The sequence below is a fragment of the Diospyros lotus genome, chromosome 14, assembly GCF_014633365.1.
Source record: "Diospyros lotus cultivar Yz01 chromosome 14, ASM1463336v1, whole genome shotgun sequence".
Taxonomy (NCBI): domain Eukaryota; kingdom Viridiplantae; phylum Streptophyta; class Magnoliopsida; order Ericales; family Ebenaceae; genus Diospyros; species Diospyros lotus.
The window spans coordinates 19100466-19115441 of record NC_068351.1 but is presented as its reverse complement, the minus strand read 5'-3'; the positions used below and the strand labels follow the sequence as shown (position 1 = coordinate 19115441).

Sequence of the window (14976 nt, the reverse complement as noted above, 5' to 3'; positions counted from 1 at the left end):
CTTTGATAGGTTAAATCTAAAGGAAATTATTTAAATTTTTTAATTTGAAATATAAAATAAATTTCAAATTCTAAATGTAAAGAATTCAAATGAATTATTCAAACACAAAATTTATAAGATATATTTGGATCGGTTGGAATCATATTTTTAAATGCTTAAATTTTAATTGGTTATTTTTAACTTTCTATTATAAATTTATTTTATACCAAAATGTAAAAAAATAATATTAAGAATAGTTAACATGACATTTTCTTCGGCATATGAAACTGTTTTAGAAAATAGCATATAGATAATTAAATAAAATAAGATACTTGTTTATTAATTATTTTGTAAAAGAGAAAAATGAAAAAAAAACTAACCGGATCTGACACCCATTTGTGGCAGGATCCGACCCAATAGGGTCGGATATAAACCGACGGGAAACCCTAAGGTGACCCTACTCTTCGTTTCTGCCGCCGTCTGTCTGTCTCTCTCTCTCTCTGCGAACGAAGGGCGACCGGCCATTTTCGCGGCGAGCCGCCAACGACGACAAAGCGATTTTGCACCACTCTCCCGTAAGGTCTCTAGCACCCTTCTCCCTTTCTTTTCTAGTCTGTACATATATATACACTATATATGCCAGTTTGAGGTGAATATCAACTTCTTTAAATTCAGATCTACTAAGATCTGACCGTTAGATCCTTTTGGTTTTTGGATATGCGAGTCACCGAGGAAAAGGGAGTCCGATTGTCGGAATCGCTGTGGGCAGTGGCCGGCTACGTTTTACCAGAAACGTTAGACATGTTACTCACCACGACCGGCGGAATCCGGTGATATCAGGTCCGATAACCGGAAGGCGTGCGGCAGCCGGCAGCTACGCCACCATGAAAGTTGCCCCTTAGTTTGCCAGCTAAGGGGCTGTTTGGCTGCCCTAATTGGGTTTTGGGCTTTAAACCTAAATTATTATTAGAAAATGATATGGGCCCTATTATATTAAGACTATGAAATTGGGCTTAGTTTTAAATTTTAAGTTGGCTTTATTCTTTTAAAATAAAATGGCCTTAAGTTTCTAAGTTTTTGAGTTGCGCCTTAAGTTTTTAACTATAAATTGGGTTGGCTTGTAAGTTGGTGAGGTTTGGTGGGCTAGGGTTGAACCCAAATTAGTTGGGTTGGATCCAGTCTAGCTGTGGCAGCCCTTGGGTTGGCCCAAGTTTGACTTTTATCCAATTCAATGATTTGACCTGTCCTTTTTTCATTGTCTCAAATATCCTAGACATGTTTGGTTAGACTGATTTTGTAACGTTCCGTTTTGAGTATTTTAATTATTGGATCATTTAACTTAAATAGCTTAAGTTATTTAGTATCAGGGACCGAGAGTATATGACGATATGCTTGGGGGGCCGACATTGCGGTATTTGAAAGGCCGGGTATGAAGATTTCTTGTTTAGTTATTTCCAATAAATTATGTAGATTATTTAAGTACATGGGTTTTAGTGAAATTTGAGTTAGTTTGGTTATTGTAGAAAATTTAAATGTTGTGTATTGTTGAGATGTTAAAAATTATAAGTTAAGTGGTGAAGTGGAAGAATGAAAGTCAAGATTTAAGGATTAAGGGAGAAGACTTTCTAGAAGCCTTAAGGGTGAAGGCAAAGTTAAGACCTAAGAATTAAAGGAGAGGACTTAATAATAAGTGTTTAAAAGGGGAAAAATTGTGTGGTGGAAAAATTAGCAAAAAGTAAAAGGAAATTAGTGGGAAATATAAAGAGATAAAATTTGAATATGAGGTGTGGATGTGAGCTCACATTCCAATATAGTTTTGGATTGCAAAACACATTCCAATATAATTTTGGATTTCAAATTACATTCCAATATAGCTTTGGATTCCAAAACACATTCCAATGTAATTTTGGGTTTCAAATCACATTCTAATATAGTTTTGGATTTCAAAGCTTATTTTATTCTAGTTTTGGGACAAGTGGCAAGTCATGATGACCCCTCATTAATGACCTCTGAGGTGCATGAAATGATTAGTTGATGACCCCGAGGTGGCATGACAAGTGGCAACACAGGATTAGCCGGGAAACTCTATAAATAGGCTCAAAATCCAACCCAAGGCCATTCCAAGTGAGTTTGAGCCAAAATTGGATGGGTTTGAGAGGATTTGAGGTAAGGATTGTGTTCTTGAGAGAAAGGGGAAGGTTCTGCAAAAAGGAGTGAAATCGGTGGAGAGATGAGGGAGAATGGGCCTCGCCGGTAAAATTCAAAGCTTTGCCAGAGTTCAAATACAACCTTTCTCCTCCAATTTCAAGCTTGAATCCAACTCTCTCAAGGCCTTAAATCCATCAAGTGTTAAAGAAAAAAGTAAATAAGGTGAATGGTAGGTTCCTATCCTCCCATCTAACTCTCTCTTTTCGGGGATCCCTGAGTGTTGGGTTGCCCGAGAGAGGGGGTGTTACAAGTGTTGGGTTGCCCGAGAGAGGAGGTGTTACAAGTTCAAGGTTGCCCAAGGAGAGGGGGTGTTATAAGTTCAAGGAGAGAGGGTGTTAGATGGGAGGATAGGAACCTACCCTTCACCTTATTACATGCATGAAGAGATATACTAAGACAAACATCAACCCATACATGCCATCCATTCATTTACCACTTAAAACAAGCAAGGAGACTTTTAACATTTTTACAAGACATACATCCTATGGGTATATTACATTCACTGAAAAGGGATAACAATGACACACTAGCCTCTCAAAACACTCCCAAGATCTTTCAATTGAGGGTGCCCCGGCACACATAGCTAACCGACTGCCTTACTCGAACCCCCATCAGCTACCTCTTTGCCCTTATTTGGAATGGTAAAGAATACAAATGTGAACCATAAGGCTCAACAAACATAAAATATAAGAACAGTATAGCCGAATTCGGGCATGATGGATACATTGTGGGTGATACTCAAACCACAAAGAGGCATTATATTTAAGCTGTTCACTCACCCACCCAATGCAATATCATGCTATGCAACATGCAAATATAAGCCAGTAACACATACATGGCCATTCGGCCCCACATAATAAACAATAATACATACTCTCTTGTGGCTGAACACCTGCAACCAAAGAAACAGTGATATCTCTGTGGACCAATGGTCCTATCTTAATTGTTGGCTATAGCCAAATAAATATATACTCTCACTCATGGTCGTCACCAATGGACGCGCTCCCCAGTCGTCACTGAAGGAGTGTAAAATGCCAGTCATGCATAACATAAGTCCATCGGTTGTTAGGGGATATATCTTGCGGAATCCTCCGCACTGCGCGCATTAACTTGCCATGGAATGCAACACTTTAGTGCCCACACACATATGCACGTGCAACAATTATAATTCGTGTTCCATGCTCACTCATGTATCATGTTATCATATGCTTACACAAAGCCATGCTCATGATGCACATATACCATACTTTCCAAGTCATGCTATGCCAAGATTTAAGATTCTCAAAAATTAAAGACATTTACATCACGGCATCATGGCCAATTACTCCTTTAAATTTCATTAGGGACCTTGGGAGACATGAAAATATGAAGATATTTTCTTTAGAATTGATTTGGAACATTTTTGTGCATTTTTTATCAAATGAGTTGACTTAAGGTACAGAAGAGTCGACTTAAGGGGAAATTAAGTTGATTTGAGCTACTACAGGGATAAAAAATGAAGCAAAGAGCAAGGCTAGCAAGAGACCAATTCTTGCTAGTTTCTAATCCTAATCAAAAACCACCATTCCTTAGAAATTGTGGGGGAGTACAAACCCCACTTTGGCTCACAACAAACATGCACAAGAATTTAAAGCCATCAAATTCAAGAATCAACCAAAATAAAGCAAAAAATTATCCTTTTTCCAAAACTTGTTTTTCTTCCCAAAACCATCACCAATACTAAACTCCATAGTTTGCAACTCTCACAAGCCCCCAATTTCTTACTTCAAGATCTCAAATTGGAAGATTTAACAACAACCCAATATTCCCCCAAACTCATCCCCAAAATGGGATTAAATGCTCAAAAAATAGAAAAATGAGGGGGAACTTGCCTTGGATGCTCAATAAATTGGCTCACAACAAAAGTTCCAAAAAGATTTAAACCAAGATTTAAAATCACAACCCCCAACCTTTTAACCCTCCCAAGACTTTGATTTCTTTTCTAAAACTCATGCCAACACTTAAATCCCCATATTAGACAACTCTACAAGCATTTAACTTCCCCTCTTAAAACCCCAAGTCCAATCCCCAAAGGAAAATTCAATACTTAAAAAGAAATGGAGGAGAAGTGAAGGAACTTGCCTTATTTACTTATTTCTTTAACACTTGATGGATTTAAGGCCTTGAGAGAGTTGGATTCAAGCTTGAAATTGGAAGAGAAAGGTTGTTTTTGAACTCCGGCGAAGCTTTGAATTTTCCCAGCAAGGCTCGTTCTCCCTCGTTTCTCCATCAATTTCACTTTTTCTTTTTTTTTTCAGAACCTTCACTTTTCTCTCAAGAACACAATCCTTACCTCAAATCCTCTCAAACCCACCCAATTTTGGCTCAAACCCACTTGGAATGGCTTTGGGTTGGATTTTGGGCCTATTTATAGAGTTTCCTGGCCAATCCTATGTTGTCACTTGTCATGCCACCTCGGGTCATCAACCAATCATTTTATGCCACCTCAGGGGTCATTAATGAGGGTTCATCATGACTTGTCACTTGTCCCAAAACTAGATTGAAATAAGTTTTGAAATCCAAAATTATATTGGAATGTGATTTGAAATTTAAAATTACATTGGAATGTGTTTTGGAATCCAAAGCTATATTGGAATGTAATTTGAAATCTAAAATTACATTGGAATGTGTTTTGGAATCCAAAGCTATATTGGAATGTAATTTGAAATCCAAAATTACATTGGAATGTGTTTTGGAATCCAAAGCTATATTGGAATGTAATTTGAAATCCAAAATTACATTGGAATGTGTTTTGGAATTCAAAGCTATGTTGGAATGTGAGATCACATCCGCACCTCATATTCAGATTTTACATCTTTATATTTCCCACTAATTTTCTTTTACTTTTTACTAATTTTTCCACCACTTTTTTTTTTCCTTTTTAAACACTTATTATCAAGTCGTCTCCCTTAATCCTTAGGTCTTAACTTTGCCATCACCCTTAAGGCTTCTAGAAAGTCTTCTCCCTTAATCCTTAAGTCTTGACTTCCATTTCCACTTAACCTAGAATTTTTAACATCTCAACAATACACAACATTTAAATTTTCTACAATAACCAAATTAACTCAAATTTCACTAACGCCCTTATACTTAAATAATCTACATAATTTATTGGAAATAACTAGACAAGAAATCTTCATACTTGGCCTTTCTAATACCGCGATGTTGCCTTTCTGGGTGTATCGTCACATACTCTCGATCCTTGACAATAAATAACTTAAGCTATTTAGGTTAAATAATCCCATAATTAAACTAGCCAAAACGGGGCGTTACAGATTTGGACTTAGGATATCTGTTACTAATTAAGATTCCTTTAGGCCTTCTAGGAATTAGAAAGTGATTCATGAATTACTTAGTTGATCGAAGGTTAAAGGGAGAGATTCTCTTGGCTTGAGTCTTGGCATGGACTCTTAATTTTAATGAATTTAATACTATTTTTCAAATAATTCACTTTAAAATAGTAATGACCTATTTGGTGTTTGGATTAAATAATGATGGGATGAAGTTAATGATCGGATAAAATAATTATGGGACTGAATAACATTGTCCCATGTTTGGAAAAGAAGGTACTATTTATAACTATTTCATGTTTGGTGTGTCAAATAGTAAATAGGGTATTACTAGTCATTAATTGTCAAATGACTAATTTGCTCATTTGTCCAAATATATTATAATTATAAAAATATATAAAATAATATATAATTTCAATTTTGTGGATAACAATATATGACTAAATCTTAAGATTAATTTTTAAAATAATTTTGTAAATAGATTTACTAAACCACAAACACATTTGCAATTATATATATATATATATATAGTATAACAATCTTATATGTCCATCTCGGTGTAGAGTTGATTTAATGGCAGTCCAAGACTCCAAATCATCAAAAATTCTCAAAATTTAATGTTAGTACAACATATCCAGTTTTTATCCTACTATGTGCGGTTGGTTACATGAATTCTAGACTTTCATGTATTTCTGACTTTTGTCGCATCTTCATTTAGACCCACACACTTCATATCAAACTTTAATGTCTTTCCCAAAGTCTTCTTGAGTCTGCCTCTACCTTTTTTTTTTGACTAATTGTTCCATTTTATCAACTCTCCTCATAGGAGAGTCTCTTGATTTTCTTCTCACATGACCAAACTATCTTAGTCTAGTCTCTCTCATCTTCTCTTCGATTGGCACTACTCCTACCTTATTACGAATAACCTTATTTCTAATTTTATCTTTTTTTGTATGGCCGCGCATCCATCTTAGCATCTTTATCTCCGCTACGCTCGTCTTTTGCTCATGCTAGTATTTGACTGCCCAACATTCTAAGCCATACAACAAAATTGGTCTTATAGCTGTCCTATAGAATTTTCCTTTCAGTTTTAATAGAATTTTGCCATCACATAACACCCCCGATGCATTTCTCCATTTTAGCCAACATGCCTTAATTTTATGCGTGACATCCTTGTGAATTTTTCCATTTTTTTGAATCACTGATCCCAAATATCGAAAATGGTTTTTTCTTTGTATGATTTCCAATTTTATTATAACATCTTTTACTCTTGCATTCTTACTAAATTTACATTCCATATATTTTGTTTTCCTTCTACTTAAGTTAAATCCCTTAGATTCTAAATTATTTATCCACAATTCAAGCTTAGTGTTCACTCCCTCTTTTGTTTCATCCACCATCACTATGTCATCTGCAAATAGCATACACCATGGAACCTCTGTCTGAATGTGTTTAGTGAGTTCACAAATAAATATGGGCTTAGTGCAAAATCTTGATGTAGTCCCATTGTAATTTTAAACAGTTCATTATCCCCTCCATATGTTCTAACCCTTGTCTTTGCACCGTGATACATGTTCTTAAGGGCTTGTATATAGGCTATTCGGTCTCCTTTCTTGTCTAAAATTCTCCATAATACTTCTCTAGTGACCCTATCATAGGCTTTTTCTAGATCTATAAACACCATATACATGTCCTTTTGATGATTCCGATACCTTTCCATTATGCGATTCAGTAGGTATATAGCTTCCATTGTTGACTTATTAGGCATGAAACTGTCACGGGTTGTCGACCCTATGACTACACTTTACTGCCAATTTAATTCCTTTTGCATTACCAATATTGTTGTAATTTTATTTTAGTATTTCCTTATTAGTTGACTAGACAATTAGAATATTCCTATGCATGTGGACAGCTGGTTGTCTGTTGCAACGGCCAGGCTAGGGAATCTGCCCTTGGGCAGCCTATATATAGTCCGTTACATGGCTATGGAAAACATGAAATGAGAAATTATTGATTCTACTCCTCTCTACTGTTCTTCCCTTTCTCTCTTTCTTCTCAATATCGTTTCTGTGCCTGCTCTGTTCTGAGCAACACATACGCCGATCCTAACCGGATTGGAAAGAAAGCCATTGTCACGCTTGGGTCGTGATAGAAATCAAACTGATTTTTTGAGATGTCTGTTTCTTTTTTGAGCCTCTGCTCTATTACTCTCTCCCAGAGTTTCATGGTATGGCTCATTAACTTAATTTTTCTGTAATTTTCATAGTTTTGAACATCTCATTTGTTCTTGTATATAGGAACCAAAGTACTATTCCTCCACTCATTTGACATCTTTTTTGATTTAAGAATCGCATTAAATAATTTCGTTAGCCAGGAGATGCCCTCTTCTCCCATGCATTTCAATGCTTCTATTGGTATATTATTTGGTCCCACTGCTTTATGATTTTTCATCTTTTTTAATGCTCGTCTTATTTCTTTTGAACTTATGCGTTGATAAAATGTATAGCTCACGTTCTCTTCGGACTTACTAAGATGTCCCAACCTAACTCTTGTGTCCCCACCATCATTGGATAATTTTGTGAAATACTCCTTCCATCTCTCCTTAATCGCTCCCTCATTCACTAATACATTTTGATTTTTATCTTTTATGCATTTCACTTGGTTTAGATCCCTTGTTTTCTTTCTCTTGCTTTAGTTAATTTATATATATCATTTTCTCCATCTTTTGTATCAAATCGTTTATATAGATTCTCATATGCTTTTGACCTTGTTTCACTAACAGCTCTTTTTGCTGCATTTTTCGCTTCTTATAAATTTTTTAGGTTTTCTTCATTGTTGCACTGATATACAGCCTTATAGCTAGTTTTCTTATGTCTAATTTTCAATTGTACCTCTTCATTCCACCACCAAGACTCCTTAAGGTTTGGGGCTTTACCATTTGTCTCTCTAAGGACTACATTTGTCGTGCTTCTTAGAGCAATAGCCATTTCCCTCTACATTTGGTTTGCCTGTCCTTCTCCATTCTATTCCCTTCCACCCCTTAATTTTTCTTTGAAGATTAATTGTTTCTCCCCTTTTAAATCTCACCACCTAATTCTTAGATTTTGTTTTATGTGATTTTTTCTCTTCCAATTTCTTACTTGGACGTCAAGTACCAAAAGTTTATGTTGAGTGGTCAAACACTCCCTTGGTATCACCTTACAATCCCTACAATATAATCGATCATCTTGTTTCGTGAGGAAGTAATCTATTTGGGTGCCTGATGTGATATTTTTATATGTGATTAAGTGTTCGTCCTATTTTTTGAATTTAGTATTGGTTATGATGAGCCCATATGCCATAGCAAAATCTAGAATAGACTTACCCTCATTATTAATTTTCCCGAATCCATACCCTCCATGTACCTCTCTATAGCCGTTTCCGTCTCTACCCACATGACCATTTAAGTCACCTCTTATAATTACTATCTCCTCTTGGTATCATTTGTACGAGTTCCTCCAGGTCTTTCTAGAATTTTGCTTTTATCTTCTCACCTAACCCCGCTTGTGATGCATATATGCTAAAGATATTCATAGTCATTTTTCCTAGACCAATCTTCACCATAATAATCATATCCCCTATTCTCTTTACATCTACTACCTCATCTACTAAGGTTTTATCTATAATAATCCCCACTTTATTTTTCGCTTGATCATTTCCTATGTACCATATTTTATTTCCGATTTTTTATAAAGCTTTTGCTTTTTTTTTTTTTCCTACCCATCTCGTCTCTTGAAGGTACATAATGTTAGTCTTTCTCCTAATCATCACATCTACCACTTCCATAGCTTTGCTTGTAATGTTCCTATGTTCCATGACCCAATCCTTAATTTATGATTTTGATTTTGGCTTTGACTTTGACTTTGAATTTGATTTTGATTTTGGACTAGCTTCTTTACCCGTATCTGTCCAAGCAAATGCGAGGACCCTTGCTTATTTGTCACTACATCCGGGCGTGGTCCTAGCTCACTTAACACTACACGTGGGCAGTGTAGCACGTCGCTATGAAAGGTTACGCCCCAACGGCTTTTCATAATTTGTCTAGAATTCATATTTTGGATCCGACTAGGTTCTAGTCATTGTCCTCGCAATGAAATTGGATCTTGCAAATTATATCATTAGGAAAACTAGTAGGTGTGATTCATGAATGGTGGCAGTAAGTGATTAGAAAGCAAAGGAAAAGTAGGGCCAACGACATATTTGGACGTCAGATCTAAAAGTTGACAATGGACTGAAGTAGGAGGTTGAAATCAAATAAAAGGAAGACTGAAAACAAAGAAGATTGAAATTGTAAAAGAAGACTAAAATTGAATAAGAAGAAGAAAAAAAGGTGGTGGTGATGTCTAGGGTGGGTGGTGGTAATCATGGAGAGAAAATATGTAGAGAGGATTTGCACAAATTGAGAGAGAATGCGGCAATCGATTTTATATAAAGGCCAAAGTTGTCCAAACATAACATTGTTAATTGCTCTAAAGTGGGATTGATTAATATTGGGGTGGTTGGTGGTGGTGGTAATTTATCCACGTAGGCAGGATAAATTATCCATGGCATAGTTTATCCCACCCATCTTAAAATACCAAATGGAGTAATATCGTGTCAAAAGGCAACACCCACTTCCAATTTGCCTGCCAGACGTGTCATAGAAGTATTTAAATATACATAAGCATGCATATGTAAAATTATATGTCAATATAATGTGTATGTAAGGTTGGACTGACTCGACTGAGTATGTTAGTACACTATGAGTGTATGGGCATTGTGTGTATATTGACATACCCGTTGTTTACACTTAACATGTGAAGCCTAACTACACAATTTAGAAAATGTACACTTAACACATAGCAACTCTTGGCGAGACATGATGACCTAGCTTGACGAATTCCATAGTGTCATATCCAATTTGTTTAAGGCAATGTATGCGATAGCCACTTTAATGTCAAACACTAAAGTTGGTTAGGCACTAAATAGGACACACTTAGGGATTTCTATTTTTTGCCATCCCGATTTTAGTGCGATGACCTTTTGTTCTTGTTATTGTACTACTTACACTTAAACCTTTTCTTTCACCACATACTTGACTTCCTTGTATATCAAGTGAGTGCTTTAATTTATATTCACATGCATATACTGATAAATCATGTTCTCTTTATTCTTGATAAACTTACATGATTTATGTGTGAATTGCATAAATGTTTCAAAACTTTATGAACTATTTTCATCCTACAAGGAGAGACACTTGCTATGATACCCAAATGTTCTTTTGTACTCAGCTTATATAACTGTTAATGGATATGATGCATTTTGTTGCATGCTATGATGATTATAGATGATTTTAGTATTATGATGACATAGGGGGGTACCTTTTAGATATTAGTGGACATGCTAGTTTAGAACCCTGGTGTTCACAATAGGTTCATCATGGTAATGTGGCTTTGGGATGCTTTGACTATATAGTGTGAGCAGGGATAGTATGCATTTTTATTAGGGTAAATTTCATATAGCATCCATGAGGTTTGGTGAAAAAGCATTGATCACCCCTATATTTTCAAAAATATCACACGCCTCTCTTCCAGTTAATAAACATGCAAATTGACTATTTTACCCGTACTATAAATCCATCTCATCTCTGCCTCTCTCTTTTCCCTTTCCTTTTTTTTTTTTTTTTTTAATTCTCTCTGCTTTCCATCTTTCTTTCTTGTATGCCATTGTCAATCCTTGTCTCCTCCCTTTCTCTCTTGCAAGCATCTCTGTCCATGATCTCAAAAGCCTAATAAAAACCTTCCATCATGATAGATGAGAGTTTCTATTGGTTGGTGACAAGTCTCTCTTTTGCTGGCAATTTCGTGATTGATGGGGTTTCTAAAAATTAGAAACGTGAAATCCCATCTGTGGTGACTCTCTCAATCCCATCACGACTGATAGGGTTCTCGATGCAATCCCTTTGGTTGGAATGCCAAGCCCCATGCCCCCCCCCCCCCCCCCCCCCCCAAAAAAAAAAAAAAAAAAAAAAAAAAGAAGAAGAAGAAGAAGAAGAGCAGTAGGTTTCTAGAAGAACCCACTGGCAAGCTATGTTGGTGGTTGGCAATTTTAATTTCTTTTTTTTTGTTTAATTAAAATGAAGAGATTTGTGGAAGGCTATTTTGGGGATCTCAATAAAAATAACATATGTTACTTAAACAATTGAGGATTTAGTGTTACAAGGTTTAGAAAGTCAAGGGATGCACCTGTTATTTCTGAAAACATAAGGGTAGTTAGTGTTTTCTCACCAAACCTTAGTGGTGATTTGTGAAATTTACCCATATTATTATTATTATTATTATGGGTGTTATAATATATTTGACATGGTTTTACTGGTTTTTCCCACATTGTTTGGATTTATACTTCCTATTATGACGGTCAGTCAATAGAATATTCTTAAAATAACGAAATGCATAAAGTACCACATTGAGAGGGCTCGTAGGCAATAGTTAAAAGGACAATGTGTCGCCCTTGTGTACTTACCTTCGTTGTAGCATGTTTTCACCCCTATGATATCGTTACTTATCTTATTACTACAATGCATGGTATATATATTCAAGCCCTCCTTAATGTATGCTTTATTGCATTCTATCCTAGTAGGAATAGTATAAGTTATGTTGACAAGTTTGCAAGGCTCACCCTCACTTAACATTTTTCAGGGTGATTTCTTTTGATATCAGTGTAGCAGATCCTCTCCTCTATGATTTCACACTCTTGACTCTAATATGATATAGGATGCTCTGTGGAGACACACACATCAGGTCCTTCTATTTATCATGTTGTCGATCCTGATGCATATCATGAGTAAGTTATTTAGGGATGGGTTCTCCACCACTATGTTAATGAATGCTTATATTATTCATCTCATGGTATTTAGTTGTATCTACTTTGACTTCGCATCGCATCATATTAGTTAGACATCTATATATAGTGGATGCTCGTATGTATTTATCATGGTACATGTGACTTATTGATCTTGAGGTGGGAGCCACAATGTCTCAGTATCAATGGCAATTAGGGCCTTAGTACTTGGGTTGTTACAATGACATCCTTCATGTCTCATCCATCCACATATTATAGTAGCGCTCATGCTTGGTCAAAACAATTGAATTTTCTAAAGAAGAATGTTTAATTTTTTTATTTTCTTCATTTTTGTTGATTTTAATATTACGAATTTGTGCTGAATTTAATATTTTTTTCTGAATTTTTATTGTTAAGAACATAGCAACAGAATGTTGAATTTAATTCTATCATATTTCGGGAAAAAAATTTTGAACGCAGATTAGGAAAATAGAACACCAATTTTAGTTTTTATTTTCAGTTTTTCAACAACTAATACCGAAATCAAATATATTAAAGTTCTTTTTCCTAAAACAAGCCAAAAAAAAATCAGGGCATTTCCAAACATGATTCTCATTTTCAAACGGGTTGGCCATAAAGGATACGGGTCTTATACAACCCATCGCTAATTCACTAGTATGCCTATTTTGAAACAGTGAGGCAAATACAGATCAAAGTTAAGAGTTTAGAAGAAGGGGAAGAAATAGAAAAATGGTAGGTTCGGTGAGATGGGGCTATTTCAGGATCATAACAGGAACCATTCTTGGAGGCATTCTTGGGTTTTATGTAATGCATCGGACGGAGCTTCACTACAAGGTTTCAAAAACTTCAATTTTGTTTCTCTTGTTTCCATTTTGATATTTTGGTGTTTCCAAAAGTCCATATTTTGATAGTGTTCATATGTAATTTGTGTGCAGGAGATATGGAACGAGAGGCTGAAGAAGTATGAAGAAGAACTGAATAGAAAGAAAGAGAAAAGGAATCAGCTTGACCAAGAGTGAGTCTAGTATTTGGTTTCCTCGTCTTTATTGTTTGTTTTTGGCTCTTCTTTCTCTTTTGGCAATTGAAAATGCCTTGTGGCTATCTTGCTGACAATTTGAAATCACAAAACAATCATGTTTTGTTACATGCTTATATATCATGGGGTTTTGAATAGGAAAATGATTGTTAACTGGAATTTATCTTGTTATCTTTTGTAGTTTTGTATGATTACAAGTCAGCATTCATGACCCATGAAATAAAAGGAGAAACCAATGAGGAAGAGGAGAAACGGAGGAGAAAGGAACAATATTGATCTTTGTGTATTTAACCCACATTGTCGCTATATTGTATATGGACACATTTCTCGTGAGAAGACTATTCATGTTAGTGTCTAATTATGACGAATACATCAAATCTCCAAATATTTTAGAATTAACCGTTGGAATGAAGGATTGATTTTCTTAGTCAACTTCCCCATTTAAACATCAACTTAAATAGTAACAATCTCGACGACTTCTCATGGTCCTTGAAATTAAATTTCCAAGTTGGTCATGGGAAGGAACATGGTCCAAAGTGATGGTTGAGTCTTCGACAAGGTCTTAAATTGTATTATTGAAGTGACTTGTGGTCTTGCAGAGCCAAATAATATACCCAATATCGTTAATATACTCACTATCGTTTCACTGGACTTTGGGGGATTGGATCAATTTGATCCAAGTTAAATTCGAAACACTTTTAGTGGTCTAGGGTTAGGTCTGATACTACTTGTAACACTACAAATCTTTGCTAAAAGTGTTTTTAAGTGAAAGTGATTTATGGGCACACAAGGCTAATCTCTAATTGATGTGAGATTGGGTTATAATACAAATATAGTGACAATCAACCTCCATAAAGGTGTTCAAATTCTGATCTAGACAGTAAATTTTGTCCAAATCAATCTAGATCGGTTGGTTTGGTCAGGGACTAAGTGGACACCAACCCAGTCCTCAGTCCTAGTATTGAAGAATGATCAGTTTTTGATTCGGTTTGGTATGATGCATGTCCAAGATGGAAAACTCGTTGAGGGTTATTAATAATAATATATTTTAATTATAGTTTATAATAATAAATAATATTAAATATTAATATATATTTATATATACATATAGATACATACCTACATTTGCTTATTGTTTAATTTGTTTTATGCAATTAGAAGTTAAATTTAGAATGTTACTATTATGCCCAATAATGAGCCCAAGTATGGTAAAATGGGCTCACAGCACATTAGGTAAGCCCATCATGTGACTAATTGAAGGACCCAATCAAGTGATTGAGAAATGGGCCAAATGGTAACCGAGGAAGGGTTTCTCGACAATCGAGTGGCTGAGAGACCATATTGTCGAAAGACTATACCACCATGTCATATTGTTGAGTGAGGCTATATGAGATACATGGCCAAGTGAGGCCAAGAGACATGCTAGAGTGAGATGATTGTCGAGAGATCGTGTGACTATGCTATGGAAGACTTAGTCAAATGAGGCTAGTTATTACTCGAGTGACACCTAAAAATAGTTGAACAATCAAGCAAATATGGTTGAGT

The 14976-nt window shown here is 35.5% G+C and overlaps 1 protein-coding gene across 7 annotated transcripts in view; it reads left to right on the top strand.

Moving 5' to 3' along the window:
• The first annotated feature begins 418 nt into the window (after nt 1–418).
• The window catches only part of LOC127789966 (uncharacterized), a 53475-nt gene continuing 38917 nt past the window's right edge, over nt 419–14976 (top strand). Inside the window, exons 1-4 of one of the 7 annotated variants that reach the window (XM_052319097.1) lie at nt 419–554; nt 12233–12377; nt 13070–13229; nt 13331–13410. In XM_052319097.1, the coding sequence (XP_052175057.1) occupies nt 13125–13229; nt 13331–13410 (185 nt within the window). In that variant the 5' untranslated portion in view covers nt 419–554; nt 12233–12377; nt 13070–13124. Of the gene's footprint in view, nt 560–12232; nt 12378–13069; nt 13230–13330; nt 13411–14976 lie in introns of all 7 variants that reach the window. The other 6 variants (XM_052319098.1, XM_052319099.1, XM_052319100.1 and 3 more) reach the window with 6 other exon arrangements.